Here is a 22,185-nt window from a genome sequence, read left to right as displayed (position 1 = left end):
TCTATCGTAATTGCTCCTCTTTCACCCCAGCTGCCAAACTAACCCTGATTCAGATGACCATCCTACCTATGCTAGATTACGGAGACGTAATTTATAGGTTGGCAGGTAAGGGTGCTCTCTAGCGGCTATATGTTCTTTACCATTCGGCCATCTGATTTGCCACCAATGTTCCGTATATGACACATCACTGCACTCTATACTCCTCTGTAAACTGACCATCTCTGTATAATCGTCGCAAGACCCACTTGTTGATGCTTATTTATAAAAGCCTCTTAGGCCTCACACCCCCCTATCTGAGATACTTACTGCAGCCCTCATCCTCCACATACAACGCCCGTTCTACCAGTCACATTCCGTTAAAGGTCCCCAAAGCACACAGATCCCTGGGTCGCTCGTCTTTTCAGTTCGCTGCAGCTAGCAACTGGAATGAGCTGCAAAAAACACTCAAACTGGACAGTTTTATCTCCATCTCTTCATTCAATGACTAAATCATGGACACTCTTACTGGCAGTTGTGGCTGCTTTGTGTGATGTATTGTTGTCTCTACCTTCTTGCCCTTTGTGCTGTTGTGCCCAATAATGTTTGTACCATGTTTTGTGCTGCTGCCATGTTGTGTTGTTACCATGCTGTGTTGTCATGTGTTGCTGCCATGCTATGTTGTTGTCTTAGGTCTCTCTTTATGTAGTGTTGTGGTGTCTCTTATCGTGATGTGTGTTTTGTCCTATATTTTATTTTGAATCCTAGCCCCCATCCCCGCAGGAGGCCTTTTGCCTTTTGGTAGAGCATTTTTGTAAATAATAATTTGTGCTTAACTGACATTCCTAGTTAAATAAAGGTTAAATAAACAAAATAAAAATAAAGGACAGTTGAATATTTACCTTAATGAGGTGATGTAGATGGAATAAAAGTATTATATTGTATTCTATTCTACTATGTTCTTGCTGTTCTTTATAAACAAATCTGCTCTGGGCTTGAAAGATACTTGAATTGGAGACTTGACGTGTAACGTAATAGTCAGTACCGTATTTCAAAAAACAGCGCGCATACCCTTTTCATTTAGCCACACCTTTTGAGCTATGACGCCGGCATTAATATCCGTTCTCTTCTGTGTAAACGGAAGTGAACAGTGACCAGGAAAAAGGTCCACGTTAGCGTTTTTATTGTCGTTTATTAACACCATGGAACTCAAAATATGACTATTTTAACTTCACAGCATTACATACTCATCACATGTAGTCATTAATTCGCGTTGGAGAAAGGACTTGTTCGATATACTTTATCTAGGTAACGCTAGCTAGCTGCTAACAATGGCTAACTGTATGGTTTTTCACACTCAAATAGCCTCAATCATGGAAGTGCTAGCGAATGCAGCCGTGGCCGATATCTGTAAACTCGTAGACAACGACTATGCAGTGTTTCGTTTGGAAATAACTCAAAGCCAGAAAGAAAATAGGGCATTGCGGAGGAAACTACAGCTCCTGGAACTGAAGACGGCACGAGAGCGCGTCCTCGCCAGTCGTCCCAGTAGTGTCAAGATTCTCGACCGATACAGAGGAATCGCAAGAGGTACATCAGTGGAGGATGCTGAGGGGAGGATGATATCAAACACATTGATTCACATCATTCTACTAATTATGTTCCAGCCATAACCATGAGCCCGTCCTCCCCAATTAAGGAGCCTCCAACCTCCTGTGATGTTCATATATAGCTCAGCACAGTAGCCCCGTTCCCCTCTGCACATGTGTTCAGATGTGTTACCCAGAATTTGGTCTTGGATAGTATCCAATAATTCCCCTCATTACTTAACTATCTTGCTCAAAGACACTATCATATTCTAACCAGATTCTTGATTTACTGCATTTCCTATTATTTACTCAATGAAAACAAATGTGATTCCTGGAACATAATACATCAATCAATAAATAGTATACCCAGAAGTTATGCGAACTGTTATCTTTCATCCTTGCCAATTCTAGATCAAAACTGTCAATAGTGTACAACATAGCGGTAAACATTGACAGTAACCTAACCACCTGTCCCCCAATCACTTTCTCAGGTGAAGGACATCTCACTGGAGGCCACAGGAGCTTTGTGAAGCCAGCAGGACACAATACATGGAGAGATGACCAACCAATCACTGTTGATGAGGGGAGTGGAACCTCAACCCAACACGTTATCATAATAGAGGTTAGTGTAATAGTGTTGCGTTAAACATTTGAGTTACTTTGTAAATCAAATATGGCTCTTTTATTTCGTAAAGGGTCCCCTCAGCTATGTACATCCTCATTTATCTGCCATAGATGAGCTTGTGAGACTTCCCTATGACATTGTTATCAAATAACCTCTTCTCTACTTGTGTCAGTCTGCAGAGGCTGCAGGTCCTGGGGTCAAGCTGGATAAGTCTGAAGAAGAGGAAGACCCACGGCACAGCAAAGACATCCAGACTGGAGGGGCTGGAGTGCCCCCTGTAGCCACGGAGGACCCCGCCCCAGCACAGCCCAGGACCCGACACAGCATCACGGAGGTCAGTGGAACGCTGAACACCGTCCTCAAGTCAGAGACCGACACAGAGACTCTAACTGTAACACAAAGGATTTTACACACAGGATCTGACCATAGGTCAGACCCGGAGAGACTGGGGCTGGGGGGACTGGGGTGTCCTCCTGCTCCAAGCTCAGAATATTTACTCTACGGTAATCCGAGCCAGAGGAAGGTTCATTCCAATCCTGCTTCAGGTGATGTGTTAAGTGCTGGTGATGATCCGTGTTGTTCTTACATTACTGAGATGGACCCTGGCAACATGCCCTTGGGTTTAGAGACACAGACAAATCTGTCTAGAGGGGACTGGAACCAGTACAGTAGTAGTGTGTACTCTGAAGGGTGCCTAGATAAGAAAGGGGAGGGTCTGGTCGGAGATGAAGTGACTGTGAAAGTGGAGGGCGACGTTCCTCCCACATGGAATGCAGATAGTCACCTAGGCGACGGACACTCACAGGGCAGAGATTTCTTAGATTACAGGGAAAGCTTAGTGTCCACGTCGATGGGGCCTTCCGATTCACACGGGTGTATCCTTTTCGATCAGGTATTGAACTCAGACGACAGGGCTAGAGCCCAGGCTCGGGGAGGGGGACGAACATCAGGCACTAGTAAAGCAAAACGGTTCCTCTGCATGTTCTGTAACAAAGGCTTCAGCTGCGCCCAGAAGGTGGAGATCCACCAGAGGGTCCACACAGGAGAGAAACCATACAGCTGTACCCAGTGTCACATGCGCTTTGCCCAGTCTGGCAGCCTGAAGAGGCACCAGAAGGTCCACACAGGAGAGAAACCCTTCAGCTGCCCCCAGTGTGATAAGAGGTTCTCCCGCCAGCACCTGCTGAAGACGCATCTGAAGGTCCACACAGGAGAGAGGCCGTTCGCCTGTACACACTGCGGGAAGAGGTTCTCAGAGAGGAGCTACCTCAAGATACACCAGAAGAAAAACCATTCCACTCTATAGCTTCTTACTTGTTGATCACCTCCTGCATTAAAAACAAACATTGATTGTCATTGTTGTCAAGAGAAAAGATCCACAGATACATTTGGAATAACAAGATTAACAGATTTCAGTGTTGAATATTCAACACTATGTAAAGTTCCCCAACTGGCGGGTGAGTTTTCTGAGCAATTAAAACTAAATACATTCGTATATGGTTTTTATTGACATAAAACACCAGTCCAATTGATTTTAATTTTGGAAATCTCTTCCAAAGTATTCCCACGCCGAATAGAAAGATATATGGGATCATATACAAATTTAAGCAAGATTTGAAATTATTATATTTTCGTCAAATATATCTGTTTGAGCTTCTTGCGGTCAATTTGCAGTCTACAAATTATAATTATGTTTCGGCCCCTTGACCATCTGCAAAAAAGAAAATCGGCCCATGGCTGAATCTAGTTGATGATCCTTGACTTAGATGCACAAAGTAAACTACAGTAGTGGGTCAATTTCCGCAACAACGAAGAGTGTTGAAGCACGAGGCTAAACAAGTAATAATGTGAGTAACAGATTTCAGTGTTGAATATTCCTGGGTAGAATATTGCATCCAGACATTGTGTGATATATATATAAGGCATATATAAGCCTAATGAATCTGTTTCAGATTGTTTGTACTGTACATTTGATGTTAAAAATGCATTACTTCCATTCAACTACCAACAAAAATTCCCCAAGAAAGACACTTTTAATGAGAAAAGAAATTTGGCGAGTAAATACAGATGTGTATCTGAGATGTGTGTATGTGTAGTTTTCATATGGTCTATTTAAAGTGTTTTTATTTAATAAACACAAAATGGGACTTTTCATTCTAAGACTTTCATTTCACTCTCTTTAGTGTACCTCACATCTGATCTCACCCTATTCTGCATAAACACGATGTTATAACGAATATACACTATACACTTACTAAATATACCTACACATACCCACCACAGGAGGCTGCTGAGAAGAGCATGGCAAATGGAATGACGTCAAACACCTGGAAACCATGTGTTTGATACCATTCCACCTATTCTGCTTCAGTCATTAACACAAGCTCCTTCTCCCTAATTAAGGTGCCACCAACCTCCTGTGATACCCACACGCTAACAAACACCTCCTGTACACAGAATGTTTAGTCAGGTTTGTCTGATGACTTTTGACTTATCATAGCTGACTTGTTTTTACCCACAACATCATATTTATGTCCACCATGATGGGTTTAACAACAATGAAGTCATTATGTAACTACAGTATAGGACTCAAACATAGTGGGGATGGGTAAACACTCCATGTTGAAAGTGTGTTTATTATCTGTGTGTATGTCTGTGTAATCTGTATCACCTGTCTCTTCCAGGAGGAGGGTCCAGAGGTGCTGCTGGTGAAGGAGGAGGGGTGTGAGGAGGGTCTGGGGAACCCTGAGGGGACCATGGTCATGGAGGACAACCTGACTACACCACCTCCTGAACCCACAGAGGAACCAGCTGAGCAACACAGGACCACACACAGTCTCACTGAGGTGAGCCCACTGTCTGTATGGTGTTAGGTCAGTGGCCTATCCACAAAGCCACTCAGAGTGCTGATCTAGGATCAGTTTAGCCTTTTAGAGCATAATGAATAAGATTTATATAGAAGGATCCTAGATCAGCAATCCTACTCTGAAACTCTATGTGGATACGGGCCCAGGTTTTAATAATTTTGTCTTAAGTGTGGGACCATGCCTTTGAACTGTCAAACTATTAAACAGTTTGTGGTGGAAATTGTACATATAGGGTACTCATAGTCAATTTTAAATGAATCGTTGTTTATTACCAGCATGCTGAAGAGGTCACAGTCAAACTTAGATGCATATGGTATCGGTCTGAAGTGAGCCCTACCGGGGCAGTCCCGTAAACTCTCTTATATATTTACACAGGCAAGTTATATTTGCATGATTTAGCTCATTAAATCATTCATAATTAATTAATCATTAACGTTTGGTTCATGCTTGTGACAGACCAATACCTCACGAGGCATCTTCTCTACAAGCTGAGACATTGAAACTGAGATCACATTTTATGTGTCACATACACATAGTTAGCAGATGTTAATGCGAGTGTAGCGAAATGCTTGTGCTTCTAGTTCCGACCATGCAGTAATATCTAACAAGTAATCTAACAATTTCACAACAACTACCTTATACACAAGTGTAAAGGAATGAATAAGAATATGTACATATAAATATATGGATGAGCAATGGCCGAACGGCATAGGCAAGATGCAGTAGATGGTATAGAGTAGAGTATATACATATGAGATGAGTAACGTAGGGTATGTAAACATTATATAAAGTGGCATTGTTTAAAGTGGCTAGTGATACATTTATTACATCAATTTTTCATTATTATAGTGGCTAGAGTTGAGTCAGTATGTTGGCAGCAGCCACTCAATGTTAGTCATGGCTGTTTAACAATCTGATGTCCTTGAGATAGAAGCTGTTTTTCAGTCTCTCGGTACTGACCTCGCCTTCTGGATGATAGCGGGGTGAACAGGCAGTGGCTCGGGTAGTTGTTGTCCTTGATGATCTTTTTGGCCTTCATGTGACATCGGGTGGTGTAGGTGTCCTGGAGGGCAGGTAGTTTGCCCCCGCTGATGCGTTATGCAGAGCTCACTACCCTCTGGAGAGCCTTACGGTTGTGGGCGGAGCAGTTGCCGTACCAGGCGGTGATACAGCCCGACAGGATGCTCTCGATTGTGCATCTGAAAAGGTTTGTGATGACAAGCCAAATTTCTTCAGCCTCCTGAGGTTGAAGAGGCACTGCGGCGCCTTCTTCACCATGCTGTCTGTGTGGGTGGACCATTTCAGTTTGTCTGTGATGTGTACGACGAGGAACTTAAAACTTTCCACCTTCTCCACTACTGTCCCGTCGATGTGGATAAGGGGGTGCTCCCTCTGCTGTTTCCTGAAGTCCACGATCATCTCCTTGTTTTGTTGACATTGAGTGTGAGGTTATTTTCCTGACACCACACTCCGAGGGCCCTCACTTCCTCCCTGTAGGCCGTCTCGTTGTTGTTGGTAATCAAGCCTACCACTGTAGTGTCGTCTGCAAACTTGATGATTGAGTTGGAGGTGTGCATGGCCACGCAGTCATGGGTGAACAGGGAGTACAGGAGATGGCTGAAAACACACCCTTGTGGGGCCCCAGTGTTGAGGATCAGCGGGGTGGAGATGTTGTTACCTACCCTCACCACCTGGGGGCGGCCTGTCAGGAATTCCAGGACCCAGTTGCACAGGGTGGGGTCGAGACCTAGGGTCTCGAGCTTAATGACGAGTTTGGAGGGTACTATGGTGTTAAATGCTGAGCTGTAGTCGATGAACAGCATTCTTACATAGGTATTCCTCTTGTCCAGATGGGTTAGGGCAGTGGGCAGTGTGATTGCGTCATCTGTGGACCTATTGGGGCGGTAAGCAAATTGGACTGGGTCTAGGGTGTCGGGTAGAGTGGAGGTGATATGTTCCTTGACTAGTCTCTCAAAGCACTTCATGATGACGGAAGTGAGTGCTACGGGGCGATAGTCATTTAGCTCAGTTACCTTCGCTTTCTTGGGAACAGGAACAATGGTGGCCCTCTTGAAGCATGTGGGAACAGCAGACTGGGATAAGGGTTGATTTAATATGTCCGTAAACACACCAGCCAGCTGGTCTGCGCATGCTCTGAGGACGCGGCTAGGGATGCCGTCTGGGCCGGCAGCCTTGCGAGGGTTAACACGTTTAAATGTTTTACTCACGTTGGCTGCGGTGAAGGAGAGCCCGCAGGTTTTGGTAGTGGGCCGTGTCAGTGGCACTGTATTGTCCTCAAAGCGAGCAAATAAGTTATTTAGTTTGTCTGGGAGCAAGACATCGTGATCCGCGACGGAGCTGGTTTTCCTTTTGTAGTCCGTGATTGACTGTAGACCCTGCCACATACCTCTCGTGTCTGAGCCGTTGAATTGTGACTCTACTTTGTCTCTATACTGACACTTAGCTTGTTTGATTGCCTTGCGGAGGGAATAACTACACTGTTTGTATTCGGTCATGTTTCCGGTCACCTTGCCCTTTCGTTCTCAAACAAAGTTCTGGGCATACTGCCAAATTGCAGATACTGATAGTGAGGATTGGTTCAATCAGTCACTTGCATGAACACAGAAATTGGTTAAAGCACAAATATACAATTTTCCATCACAACTGTCAAGTAATCAAATCAACTAACATGTTTGTATAGTACTCATAGCAGTCCCTCATTGCCCAATCAGAAGATGCTCCATAGCAGGGTGCTCATATCAGATTTCTTGATACAACATTCTCTCACTCTGTATCTCTTACAGTCAGTAGACATGGAGGATGGGAAGCCTGATCTGCTGCTGGTCAAAGAGGAGACAATAGAAGACGAACCAGAGAGCATTGATCTGCTGAGTGGACTAAAGATGGGGGAGCAAGGGTAAGGGCCAGGGAAAGTACATATAGCCTACATACAGTAATAGATCTTCAATGGGAATAGTGATGCACCTGGCTATTTGTTTTCTTTCTTCATTCATAAATGCAAATTATGTTTACATACAAAACCACACATTAAATGAAGGAACTTGACCAGGTAAAAAAACTCCATATGTAGAGTTCTCTGCCATGTTTCTAAAGTCTATTTTGTAACCTCTTCCTGCAGGTGGTTGGCTGGAGGATTACAGAGGAGACTGGGAAGCCATCTTGGATTCCCAGACCGGTGCAGTCAAGCGCCCAGGGGACAATATCACTAAGCAGGCCAGGACCAGAGGCAACATAGTGGAGGTCAGTGGATGGGACAGCGTCCTCAACTCTGGGCTGGGGAACAACACTGTTAACCACAACCAGAAACAGACAGTGGAACACAAAACAACAACCGATCTTAGACTCCATGACAACAGACTGGCTGTGACCAGGGCGAGGTGTAGATTTGGTGTGCAGGGACAGGGAGGTGTCTGTATGCGGCGGGAGAGAAGAGTCACAGACTCGGCTAGCGATGCTCCGTCCTGCTCCTATAGTTGTGATTCAGAGAGACTGATGGAACCTCAGGTTAACCCCCTAACAGGTGCTGCCTTCAGCCTGCCTTCTAAAGGATCTATCAACTGGAACATGGACCCTGAGACAACACACACTCCCTGGCCTTCGTCCTCCTCACACTCTCCTAATGTTAAACCAGACCTCAGACAATGCCAGTGCCTCAACACTAAATGGCTACACAAACCCATTGACAAATGACAGTAGTAGTAATGCTATCAGTAGATCTGGTGGCAAAGAGAAGCGCTTCCCGTGTTCATTCTGTGGGAAAACCTTCAGTTTCCCCAAACAGGTGGAGATCCACCAGAGGATGCACACGGGGGAGAAACCGTTCGGCTGCCACCTGTGTGAAAAGAGGTTCTCCCATCAGCACCACCTGAAGAGGCACCAGAGGGTCCACACAGGGGAGAAACCTTTCAGCTGCCCCCAGTGTAAGAAGAGGTTCTCCCACCAGCACCAGCTGAAGATGCACCTGAAGGTCCACACGGGAGAAAGGCCGTTCGCCTGTACGCACTGCGGGAAGAGTTTCTCAGAGAGGAGCTACCTCAGGATACACCAGCAGAAAATGCACGCGGCCCATGTATAGAGTAGAGGGACATATAATGTAGTACTAGCTAGTTTGTTTGTAGTTAATTCCGTTGGTTTTTAATGAAGTAGGGAACCGGATGATGTCAACTGAAGAAAGACTGAGTATGATGAGGCAGAGTAGATTATATGGTGATGGTTGGTGTTTGTAAAAATGCTTCACTGATGAAGAGTGACACATTTTCTCCCTTTAGGTTGATACTGGTGTTTGATAGTGAGATAATGATGGTGCCTTAATTCATGTTTACGTCACATGAAGTAGTGAAGCTGTGTGTTATGTAATGTTGAACCTTTTCCAATGTATTCTAAAATTCTTTTTTTTAATGCAAGGGTACCAGATTTACAGAAAAGGTCAAGTGTTACCATAGTGAGAAAAGTTATTATATATGTCACATATCGTTTTGTGCAATAAAAGTACTGTACTTCAAGTTATCTTAGTGTATGACCATTTTGTGAAATGAAATACAAAATTGACTCTGTGCTGACTGACTTGGTTATTTTTGTATCATTGCAGGGACTGAGTTTTCCTTATCTCAGTCGAACCAAAACATTATACTTAATTCTTGAATCAACACATATGGAATCGTTTTATAATAAACTCCAATGGCTCCATATTGTTAGGTACTTGAATCACAGTGTTAGAGATGGTTGACACTGGTTAACATTTTATAATGTCATGTTTCTGTGTGTACAGCAGTTTCTTATATAAATTTTTATATGCTCTTCTGTACAATTTGTGTTTACAGTCTGCAGTCCACGAGGACCTGCTGATTTCAGGTGTTGCTGGCGGGAGAGACTGGACCTCTGAGGTGGCTGGGCACAAACCCTGGCCCCGGATCAGAACCCTGGATCAGGAGCCATCACTCTTCCTTCCCGAGTTGGAACCAGGACCAAACCGTGAGGGACAGAGACTCCACCACCACACAGAACACAACCAGTGGACAGGTGGACTGAACAACCTCAGTCCTGGTGGTCATCAGACAGACAGAGGCTCCAGTCAGGGATCCAGTCTGCAGCACAGACCCTTCTCTTCACAGTCTCAGTGCAGTGATGAAGCAAGGCCTGGCACTGATAGAGATAGACCCTCCTGTTCCTATGATACAAACACCACAGTATCCATGATGAACAGAGCAGGTCACCCTGGGCTTAAGACTTCACAGAGTGTGGTGGGAGACCCCCCTGGTAGTAGTCTAACAGGAAGTCTGTCTTCTCCTTCAGGGTCTTGTCTAATGCCGAATGACTGGGTTCATAGGACGTCTGGGTCTACCCTTCCTCAGGTTTACCCAACAAATACAGACAGGGTCAGGATGGGCGTTCACCACAAGAGGTACCTAGCCTATAACACAGCACACAATCCCAACAACACCCAAACAATGGCTAAAGGTCAGGGAGGGAGCTCAAATACTAACCCCCTGAGTGTGGTGGCTCCTGCTTCTACCTCCTCGGGGTCACAACGTGGGAAGCGATGCATTAGGACAGACGCCGACAAGCCATATGCCTGCCCCACATGTGGGAAGCGCTTCTCTGAGGCGAACTATGTGAAGCAACACCAGACTGTTCACACCAAGGAGAGGCCCTTCAAGTGTAAGCTGTGTTACAAGAGCTTCTCCTTCCTGAGTAACCTTATCAGGCATAGGGGTGTCCACAATGGGGAGGAACCCTTCAGCTGTACCCAGTGTCACATGCAATTCGCCCATGCTGGCAACCTGAAGAGGCACCAGAGGGTCCACACAGGGGAGAAATCCTCCAGCTGACCCCATTGTGAGAAGAGATTCTCCAGCCAGCAACAGCTGAAGATGCACCTGACGGTCCACACGGGAGAGAGGCCTTTCGCCTGTACGCACTGCAGGAAGAGGTTCTCAGAAAGGAGCTACCTCAGGATACACCAATAGAAAACCATTCCACTCTATAACATAGAAAGTAGCCATAGCACTCAAACATGAATTGTCATTTTTGTCAGCAGATGCATTTGGAATAACGAGAGTAACCATGTTGAATATTCCTGGCGCGAATATTGTATCCAGACATTGTGTGATATATAAGCTTAAAAAGTCTGTTTATATTGTGTTTGTACTGTGTAGGCTATATGATGTTCACAAATGCCATTCAACTACTTAATTTCTGTCCCAAGACACTTTTAATGATAAAATTAATGTTGTTTATCATACAGATTTGTAGCTGAGACAGGTGTATTTAACACTTGTTTATGTTTAATAAACACGAAATGTGACTTTTCATTTTAAGACTTTCATTGACTAGTATATCACATCTGATCTCATCACACCAGTGGAGGCTCCTCAGAGGAGGAAGGGGAGAAACATCCTCAGTGAATTTCATAGTAATAAAAATAGTGAAACATTTTAAAAAGTTAACCTTTTTAGATAAGACTATACTAAATATATTCAAATATATCCACCAAATCATTGATTAAAATACATTGTTTTGCAATAAAGGTCTACAGTAGCCTCAACAGCACTCTGTAGGGTAGCACTATGGTGTAGCCGGAGGACAGCTAGTTTCCGCCCTCCTCTGGGTACTTGACTTCAATACAAAACCAAGGAGGCTCATGGTTCTCACCTCCTTCCATAGACTTACACAGTAATTATGACAACTTACGGAGGACGTCCTCCAACCTATTAGAGCTCTTGCAGCATGAACTGACATGTTTCCACCCAATCAAAGGATCAGAAAATGAATAAAGCATAAGCTACAGTTAGCTAGCACGGCAGTGCATAAAATGTGGTGAGTAGTTTACTCAAAGAGCGAGAAAGACAATAGTTTAACCGTTTTAAACAAATTCGTTTCTTCAAAAATGAAAGAAAAGGAAGAGAGTAATTTCTTTCAGTTTCACTTACTTACAGTGGAAGTCGGAAGTTTACATACACCTTAGCCAAATACATTTGAACTCAGTTTTTCACAATCCCTGACATTTCATCCTAGTGAAAATTCCCTGTCTTAAGTCAGTTAGGATCACCACTTTATTTGAAGAATGTGAAATGTCAGAATAACAGTAGAGAGAATGATTTATTTCAGCTTTTATTTCTTTCATCACATTCCCAGTGGGTGAGAAGTTTACATACACTCAATTTAGTATTTGGTAGCATTGCCTTTAAATTGTTTAACTTGGGTCAAACGTTTCGGGTAGTCTTCCACAAGCTTCCCAAAATAAGTTGGGTGAATTTTGGCCCATTCTTCCTGACAGAGCTGGTGTACCTGAGTCAGGTTCTGCCCACACATTTTCTATAGGATTGAGGTCAGGGCTTTGTGATGGCTACTCCAATACCTTGACTTTGTTGTCCTTAAGCCATTTTGCCACAGCTTTGGAAGAATGCTTGGGGTCCTTGTCCATTTGGAAGACCCATTTGCGACCAGGCTTTAACTTCCTGACTGATGTCTTGAGATGATGCTTCAGTATATCCATATAATTTTCCTATCTCACGATGCCATCTATTTTGTGAAGTGCACCAGTTTCTCCTGCAGCAAAGCACCCCCACAACATGATGCTGCCACCCCCGTGCGTCACGGTTGGGATGGTGTTCTTAAGGTTGCAAGCCTCTAACCTTTTTCCTCCAATCATAACGATGGTCATTATGGCCAAACAGTTCTATTTTTGTTTCATCAGACCAGAGGACATTTCTCCAAAAAGTACGATCTTTGTCCCCATGTGCAGTTGCAAACCGTAGTGTGGCTTTTTTATAGCGCTTTTGGAGCAGTGGCTTCTTCCTTGCTGAGCGGCCTTTCAGGTTATGTCGATATAGGACTTGTTTTACTGTGGATATAGATACTTTTGTACCTGTTACCTCCAGCATCTTCACAAGGTCCTTGCTGTTGTTCTGTGATTGATTTGTACTTTTCGCACCAAAGTACGTTCATCTCTAGGAGCCAGGACGCGTCTCCTTCCTGAGCGGTATGACGGCTGCGTGGTCCCATGGTGTTTATACTTGCGTACTATTGTTTGTACAGATGAACGTGGTACCTTCAGGCGTTTGGAAATTGCTCCCAAGGATGAACCAGACTTGTGGAGGTCTTGGCTGATTTCTTTTGATTTTCCCATGATGTCAAGCAAAGAGGCACTGAGTTTGAAGGTAGGCCTTGAAATACGTCCACAGGTACACCTCCAATTGACTGATCAGAAGCTTCTAAAGCCATGACATCATTTTCTGTAATTTTCCAAGCTGTTTAAAAGCACAGTCAACTTAGTGTATGTAAACTTCTGACCCATTGGAATTGTGATACAGTGAATTATAAGTGAAATAATCTGCCTGTAAACAATTAGTTTGTTAACAAGAAATTTGTGGAGTGGTTGAAATACAAGTTTTAATGACTCCAACCTAAGTGTATTTAAACTTCCGACTTCAACTGTAGTTAGCAAATGCAGCTAGCTAGTTTAGCTCACTCAAGCCCTGCTCAAATAGAGGGATGCTATGTTAGCTAGCTGGCTATGTCCAACACACCACTGGTACTTCCAAATAAAGGTAAGCTTTTGGTTTTACAAATGTATTGCTGCATGATTAGCGAGTTTACTAACACGTTAGTTCTATTAGCTATGCTGACTATGATGTTACTTTAGCTAATATGGTGTGTAGCGGTTTTGATATGGTTTGGCTTGGAAAGTTTTTTTTCGCCTGTTCAAATACAGCTTATGTGTTGTGTATTAAAGTACACAAATGAAGGGAAAAGGTGAGGGGAGGAGAGCACATAGATGTGAGAAGGAATTACAACAGGGCCACTATGAAAGTGAACTGTGTTTACGCATGATAAGGGGTGTATTTACTTCACCAATTCTGTTGAAAAACGTTTCTTAAACGGAAGCAAACGGAACGAAACAGGGATAAACTTACCTGAATTTGTCCAATGGAAACTCTCGTTTGCAACTGTTGGACGAATGATTACACATTAGATCAGCAAGATGCAGGCAAGAGTGTGCAAGGCAGTATTGAATGTGTCACTGTCTGTCACCTCAAATTTTTCTGTCGACCTGTGTGATACTTTGTAAACTTTCATTCATAGGCTAAGTTGTAGCAACCTAATTATGGGTACAGTGGGGGAAAAAAGTGTTTGATCCCCTGCTGATTTTGTACGTTTGCCCACTTACAAAGAAATTATCAGTTTATAATTTTAATGGTAGGTTTATTAGAACAGTGAGAGACAGAATATCAACAAAAAAATCCAGAAAAATGCATGTCAAAAATGTTATAAAATGATTTGCATTTTAATGAGGGAAATAAGTATTTGACCCCTCTGCAAAACATGACTTAGTACTTGGTGGCAATCACAGAGGTCAGACGTTTGTTGTAGTTGGCCACCAGGTTTGCACACATCTCAGGAGGGATTTTGTCCCACTCCTCTTTGCAGATCTTCTCCAAGTCATTAAGGTTTTGAGGCTGACGTTTGGCAACTCGAACCTTCAGCTCCCTCCACAGATTGTCTATGGGATTAAGGTCTGGAGACTGGCTAGGCCACTCCAGAACCTGAATGTGCTTCTTCTTGAGCCACTCCTTTGTTGCCTTGGCCGTGTGTTTTGGGTCATTGTCATGCTGGAATACCCATCCACGACCCATTTTCAATGCCCTGGCTGAGGGAAGGAGGTTCTCACCCAAGATTTGACAGTACATGGCCCTGTCAAATGATGCGGTGAAGTTGTCCTGTCCCCTTAGCAGAAAACACCCCCAAAGCATAATGTTTCCACCTCCATGTTTGATGGTGGAGATGGTGTTCTTGGGGTCATAGGCAGCATTCCTCCTCCTCCAAACATGGCGAGTTGAGTTGATGCCAAAGAGCTACATTTTGGTCTCATCTGACCACAACACTTTCACCCAGTTGTCCTCCGAATCATTCAGATGTTCATTGGCAAACTTCAGACGGGCATGTATATGTATTCTTGAGCAGGGGGACCTTGTGGGTGCTGCAGGATTTCAGTCCTTCACGGCGTAGTGTGTTACCAATTGTTTTCTTGGTGACTATGGTCCCAGCTGCCTTGAGATCATTGACAAGATCCTCCCGTGTAGTTCTGGGCTGATTCCTCACCGTTCTCATGATCATTGCAACCCCACAAGGTGAGATCTTGCATGGAGCCCCAGGCCGAGGGATATTGACAGTTATTTTGTGTTTCTTCTATTTGCAAATAATCGCACCAACTGTTGTCACCTTCTCACCAAGCTGCTTGACGATGGTCTTGTAGCCCATTCCAGCCTTGTGTAGGTCTACAATCTTGTCCCTGACATCCTTGGAGAGCTCTTTGGTCTTGGCCATGGTGGAGAGTTTGGAATCTGATTGATTGATTGCTTCTGTGGACAGGTGTCTTTTTTACTGCTGCGGTTAGGAGCACTCCCTTGAAGAGTGTGCTCCTAATCTCAGCTCGTTACCTGTATAAAAGACACCTGGGAGCCAGAAATCTTTCTGACTGAGAGGGGGTCAAATACTTATTTCCCTCATTAAAATGCAAATCAATTTATAACATTTTTGACATGCGTTTTTCTCAATATTTTTGTTGTTATTCTGTCTCTCACTGTTCAAATAAACCTAACATTAAAATTATAGACTGATCCTTTCTTTATCAGTGGGCAAACGTACAAAATCAGCAGGAGATCAAATACTTTTTTCCCCCACTGTATAGGGAAAATGTGAGTATCATGTAATAGCCTAAATCTATCAATGTTGCATTGAACTGGGTGAATGGAATTTGAATGACAGTCATCCAATTTGCTGTAATAGAAATAAGGCCATGCTCATGAAAAACAAAAACGTCCTCCCTCATCATAAACGGCACCGACCGCCACTGCTATGACATTAGCTAATTTGGTGACAACTAGTGGTGCGTGGGTCACCTGCACCCGCTAATAACAAATCTGCAACTGCCTGACAGTGCATTTAGAAAGTATTCAGACCCGTTCACTTTTTCCACATTTTGTTACAGCATTATTTTTCCTCATCAATCTACACACCATACCGACAAAGCGAAAAACAGGTATTTAGAATGTTTTGCTAATTAAAAAAATATAAAAACTGAAATACCTTATTTACATAACTATTCAGACCCTTTGCTATGAGACTCGAAATTGAGCTCAGGTGCATCCTGTTTCCATTGATGATCCTTGAGATGTTTCTACAACTTGACTGGAGTCCACCTGTGGTAAATTCAAGTGATTGGACATGATTTGGAAAGGCACACACCTGTCTATATAAGGTCCCACAGTTGACAGTGCATGTCAGAGCAAAAACCATGCAATGAGGTCGAAGGAATTGTCCATAGAGCTCTGAGACAGGATTGTGTTGAGGCACAGATATGGGGGAGGGTAACAAACAATGTTTGCAGCATTGAAGATTTCCAAGATCACAGTGGCCTCTATCATTCTTAAATGGAAGAAGTTTGGAACCACCGAGACCCTTCCTAAAGCTGGCCGCCCGGCCAAACTGAGCAAAAAAGGCCTTGGTCATGGAGGTGACCAAGAACCCGATGGTCACTCTGACAGAGCTCCAGAGTTTGTCTGTGGAGATGGGAGAACCGTCCAGAAGGACAACCATGTCTGCAGCACTCCACCAATCAGGCCTGAATGAGAGTGGCCAGACAGAAGCCACTCCTCAGTAAAAAGCACATGACAGCCCGCTTGGAGTTTGCCAAAAGGAACCTAAAGGACGCTCACACCATGAGAAACAAGATTCTCTGGTCTGATGAAACCAAGATTGAAGTCTTTTGGCCTAAATGCCAAGTGTCACATCTGGAGGAAACCTGGCATCATCCCTACGGTGAAGCATGGTGGTGGCAGCATCATACTGTGGGAATGTTTTTCAGCGGCAGGGACTGGGAGACTAGTCAGGATCGAGGGAAAGATGAAAAGAGCAAAGAACATAGAGATCTTTGATGAAAACCTGTTCCAGAGTGCTCAGGACCTCCGACTGGGGCGAAGGTTCACCTTCCAACAGGACAACGACCCAAAGCACACAGTTAAGACGCAAGAGGGGCTTCGTGAAAAGTCTTTGAATATCCTTGAGTGGCCCAGCCAGAGCCTGGACTTAAACCTGATCAAACATCTCTGGAGAGACCTGAAAATAGCTGTGCAGCAATGCTCCCCATCCAACCTGACAGAGCTTGAGAGGATCCGCAGAGAAGAATGGGAGAAACTCCCCAAATACAGGTGTGCCAAGCTTGTAAGGTCAGAGACTAGAGGCTGCAATCGCTGCCAAAGGTGCTTCAACAAAGTACTGAGTAAATGGTCTGAAAACTTATTGGCTGTGATATTTCAGTATTTTTTTTTTACATTTGCAAAAAAATCAAAAATCTGTTTTTGCTTTGTCATTATAGGGTATTGTGTGTAGATTGATGAGGGGGAAAATAATTTCAACAATGTTAAAATAAGGTTGTAATGTACCAAAATGTGGAAACAGTGAATGGGTCTGAATACTTTACGAAGTTTGTTGGAACCTCTCCAGCGCGCTGACAATAAATAATGATTCATTTAAGATTGACTTCGAGTGTCCCTGTGTAAGAATTTCCACAACAGTAGTCTTTCGGGAAGTCTGTCTTCTCCTTCAGAGTCTCGTCTAATGCCTGGTAACTGGGTTCATAAAAGCCTGGACCTGGGTCTAGCCTTCCTCAGCTACCCCACCAATATAAACAGGGTCAGGATGGGTATTCACCACAAGAGGTACCTAGCCTATAACACAGCACACAATCCCAACAACACCCAAACAATGGCAAGAGGTCAAGGTGGGAGCTCAAAGACTAACGACCTGAGGGTGGTGGCTGCTTCTGCTACCTCCTCTGGTGTCATTGGGTCACAACATGGGAGCATTAGGATGGATGCAGACAATACATACGCCTTCCCCACGTGTGGGAAGCGCTTCGCTGAGGTGAACTATGTGAAGAAGCACCAGAACATTCACATCAAGGAGAGGCCCTTCAAGTGTAAGCTATGTTACAAGAGCTTCTCCTTCCTGAGTTACCTTATCAAACATAGGAGTGTTCACAATTGGGAGACATCATAGCAGTGTGAATTGAGATTTACACATGGGATATCTGGGAACCATTCTTTAGCTGACATATTATAGTTATCATGTGAAATGTCTTGGGGTAAGAGGGTAATTGACCACATATTCCACATTAACCCTTGGTTAATAGCTGTTTTAGAGAGACAGTAAACCCAGGCTAGAACAAGTATAGTTGAATATTTACCTTACTGAGGTGAGGTAGATGGAATAAAGTCATTCATTATTTTCTACTCTATTCTTGCTAACACACTGTTCTTTTCTAAACAAATCTGCTCTCAAATCTGCTCTCAGAAAGATACTGATCATAGGAGATTTGATGTGTAATGTGATAAGCAGTACCATAATTCCAAGAACAGCGCGCATACATTTTTCATTTAACCACACCCTTTGCGCTATTATGCCAATGTGAGGGAAATGTTATGTTTATTTATCAAATCAATGCTACTTTCTAATAACTAATTAGAAAGATTCATGCAGGTGACTGACTGATCGTGTATGGAGGAATCCTCACTATCACTGTTCCTCAACTTGGCAGAACGCCCAGTATATTGCTATGGGAATAACCGAGGTATCTCAGTTTCAAGATCTCAACTTGGAGAGAGAGAAAGCCTCGTGAGGTATTGGGCAGTCACATGTGCGAGCCACCGGTAGTGATTAATTAATTATGCTAAATCATGCAAATATAACTTGTCTGTGTATAGCCGTACATTAGACAACTGCTGGGACCGCCTCAACGGAGCTTCTGATAGACCTGTACGGTGTGCAGAGTTTGTTGTAACCTCTCCAGCTTGCTGATAATAAAGTGATTAATTTAGCATAATAGCATAAGAGCTGCCGCTTTCAAGGAGCGGGACACTAATCTGGACGCTTATAAGAAATCCCGCTATGCCCTCAGACGAACCATCAAACAAGCAAAGCGTCAATACAGAATTAAGATTGAATCCTACTACACCGGCTCTGACGTTCGTCGGATGTGGCAAGGCTTGAAAACTATTACGGACTACAAAGGGAAACCCAGACGCGAGCAGCCTAACAGACGCCAGCAGCCTAACAGACGCGAGCAGCCTAACAGACGCGAGCAGCCTAACAGACGAGCGAAATGCCTTTTATGCTGGCTTTAAGGCAAGCACCATCTGTTCTGGATGACTGTGTGATAACGCTCTCGGTAGCCGACGTGAGCAAGAGCTTTAAACAGGTCAACATTCACAAAGCCGCGGGGCCAGACGGATTACCAGGACGTGTACTCAAAGCATGCACGGACCAACTGGCAAGTGTCTTCACTGACATTTTCAACCTCTCCCTGACCGAGTCTGTAATACCTATGTTTCAAGCAGACCACCATAGTCCCTGTACCCAAGGAATTGAAGGTAACCTGCCTAAATGATTGCCGCCCGTAGCACTCACGTCGGTAGCCATGAAGTGCTTTGAAAGGCTGGTCATGGCTCACATCAACAGCATCCTCCCGGATACCCTTGACCCAATTCGCATACCGTCCTAACAGATCTGCAGATGACGCAATCTTAATCGTACTCCACACTGCCCTTTCCCACCTGGACAAAATTAACACCTATGTGAGAATGCTGTTCATTGACTACAGCTCAGCTTTCAACACCATATTGCCCACAAAGTTCATCACTAAGCTAAGGACCCTGGGACTAAACACCTCCCTCTGCAGCTGGATGTTGGACTTCCTGACGGGCTGCCCCCCAGGTGGTAAGGGTAGGCAACAACACGTCTGCCTCAGGGGAGTGTACGTAGTCCCCTCCTGTACTCCCTGTTCACCCATGACTGCATGGCCAAACGACTCCAACGCCATCATTAAGTTTGCTGACGACACAACAGTGGTGGGCCTGATCACCGACAACGATGAGACAGCCTATAGGGAGGAGGTCAGAGAACTGTCAGTGTGGTGCCAGGACAACAACCTCTCCCTCAGTATGAGCAAGACAAAGGAGATGATCGTGGACTACAGGAAAAGGCGGGCCGAACAGGCCCCCATTAACATCAACGGCGCTGTAGTGGAGCGGATCGAGAGTTTCAAGTTCCTTGGTGTCCACATCACCAACAAATGATTATGGTCCAAACACACCAAAACAGTCGGAAGAGGGCACGACAAAACCTTTTACCCCTCAGGAGACTGAAAAGATTTGGCATGGGTCCCCAGATCCTCAAAAAGTTCTACAGCTGCACCATCAAGAGCATCCTGACCGATTGCATCACCACCTGGTATGGCAACTGCTCGGCATCTTACCGTAAGGCGCTACAGAGGGTAGTACGTACGGCTCAGTACATCACTGGGGCCAAGCTCCCTGCCATCCAGGACCTATATAATAGGCGGTGTCAGAGGAAAGCCCATAATATTGTCAGAGACTCCAGTCACCCAAGTCATAGATTGTTTTCTCTGCTACCGCACGGCAAGCGGTACCGGAGCGCCAAGTCTAGGACCATAAGGCTCCTTAACAGCTTCTACCCCCAAGCCATAAGACTGCTGAACAATTAATCAAATGGTTACCAGACTATTTTCATTGACAACCCCCCCCCCCCCCCCCCCCTCCCATCCGTTTTGTTACCAAAGCCTCTTATACCACCCACCACTGCGACTTGTATGCTCTTGTCAGCTGGCCCTCTCTACATATTCGTCGCCAGACCCACTGGCTCCAGGTCATCTATAAATCTATGCTAGGTAAAGCTCCGCCTTATCTCAGCTCACGATAACAACACCCACCTGTAGCACGCGCTCCAGCAGGTATATCTCACTGGTCATCCCCAAAGCCAACACCTCCTTTGGCGGCCTTTCCTTCCAGTTCTCTGCTGCCAGTGACTGGAACAAATTGCAAAAAAAAATAAAAAAATAAAAATCGCTGAAGCTGGAGACTTATATTTCCCTCACCAACTATAAACATCAGCTATCTGAGCAGCTAACCGATCGCTGCAGCTGTACAGTCCATCTGGGTTCACCCCGCTCCTCCGCTCTCTCCACTGGCTTCCAGTCGAAGCTCGCATCCGCTACAAGACCATGGTGCTTGCCTACGGAGCTGTGAGGGGAACGGCACCTCCGTACCTTCAGGCTCTGATCAGGCCCTACACCCAAACAAGGGCACTGCGTTCATCCACCTCTGGCCTGCTCGCCTCCCTACCTCTGAGGAAGCACAGTTCCCACTCAGCCCAGTCAAAACTGTTCGCTGCTCTGGCACCCCAATGGTGGAACAAGCTCCCTCACGACGCCAGGACAGCGGAGTCAATCACCACCTTCCGGAGACACCTGAAACCCCACCTCTTTAAGGAATACCTGGGATAGGATAAAGTAATCCTTCTAACCCCCCCTTAAAAGATTTAGATGCACTATTGTAAAGTGGTTGTTCCACTGGATATTATAAGGTGAATGCACCAATTTGTAAGTCGCTCTGGATAAGAGCGTCTGCTAAATGACTTAAATGTTAAATCTGTAAATAGCCCACCCAATCTACCTACCTCATCCCCATATTGTTTTATTTACTTTTCTGCTCTTTTGCACACCAGTATCTCTACTTGCACATCATCATCTGCTCATTTATCACTCCAGTGTTAATCTGCAAAATTGTAATTACCTCGCTACTATGACCTATTTATTGCCTACCTCCTCACACCATTTGCACACAATGTATATAGACTTTATTTTTTCTATTGTATTGACTGTTCGCTTGTTTATTCCATGTGTAACTGTTGTTGTTTGTGTCACACTGCTTTGCTTTATCTTGGCCAGGTCGCAGTTGTAAATGAGAACTTGCTCTCAACTGGCCTACCTGGTTAAATAAAAGTGAAAAAATAAATAAAAATAGTCTCCCAGTTTAACTCACCCAGTAGATGGCGGTAATACACCTTTTTGTTGTAGTCTGCCAATAAAAACTAAACTAAAGTAAATGGAATTCCGTCTCTATTGAATAGTTTTATCATCCGGCAAATCTAATAAGAGTGACCTACTATGTAGGCATATTAATATTGTTATGTAAAATCGTGAGACTGGGTGTAGTAGTGTGATTTTGCTGGGTTCCAGTCTACTTGGGAA

The 22,185-nt window shown here is 44.4% G+C and overlaps 2 protein-coding genes across 2 annotated transcripts in view; both read left to right on the top strand.

Annotated features, from left to right (window-relative positions):
* LOC106610077 (uncharacterized) overlaps nucleotides 1–11,389 on the top strand; it is an 88,768-nt gene extending 77,379 nt beyond the window's left edge. Inside the window, exons 6-7 of the mRNA XM_082978197.1 lie at nucleotides 8,197–8,318; nucleotides 9,899–11,389. Coding sequence (XP_082834323.1) covers nucleotides 8,197–8,318; nucleotides 9,899–10,906 — 1,130 coding nt within the window. The 3' untranslated portion in view covers nucleotides 10,907–11,389. The remainder of the gene's footprint in view (nucleotides 1–8,196; nucleotides 8,319–9,898) is intronic.
* Nucleotides 1,092–7,978, top strand: LOC106610105 (uncharacterized). Its single transcript, XM_082978166.1, has 5 exons — nucleotides 1,092–1,566; nucleotides 2,057–2,187; nucleotides 2,363–2,524; nucleotides 4,875–5,036; nucleotides 7,862–7,978. The coding sequence occupies exons 1-5, from the start codon at nucleotides 1,308–1,310 to the stop codon at nucleotides 7,976–7,978; spliced, it is 831 nt and encodes a 276-aa protein (XP_082834292.1). The 5' UTR covers nucleotides 1,092–1,307.
* Nucleotides 11,390–22,185: the final 10,796 nt, after the last annotated feature.

The sequence above is a fragment of the Salmo salar genome, chromosome 08 (assembly GCF_965601325.2).
Source record: "Salmo salar chromosome 08, fSalSal1, whole genome shotgun sequence".
NCBI classification, from domain to species: domain Eukaryota; kingdom Metazoa; phylum Chordata; class Actinopteri; order Salmoniformes; family Salmonidae; genus Salmo; species Salmo salar.
The sequence above is the reverse complement of the archived record's forward strand: the minus strand, read 5'-3'. Positions and strand labels throughout refer to the sequence as shown.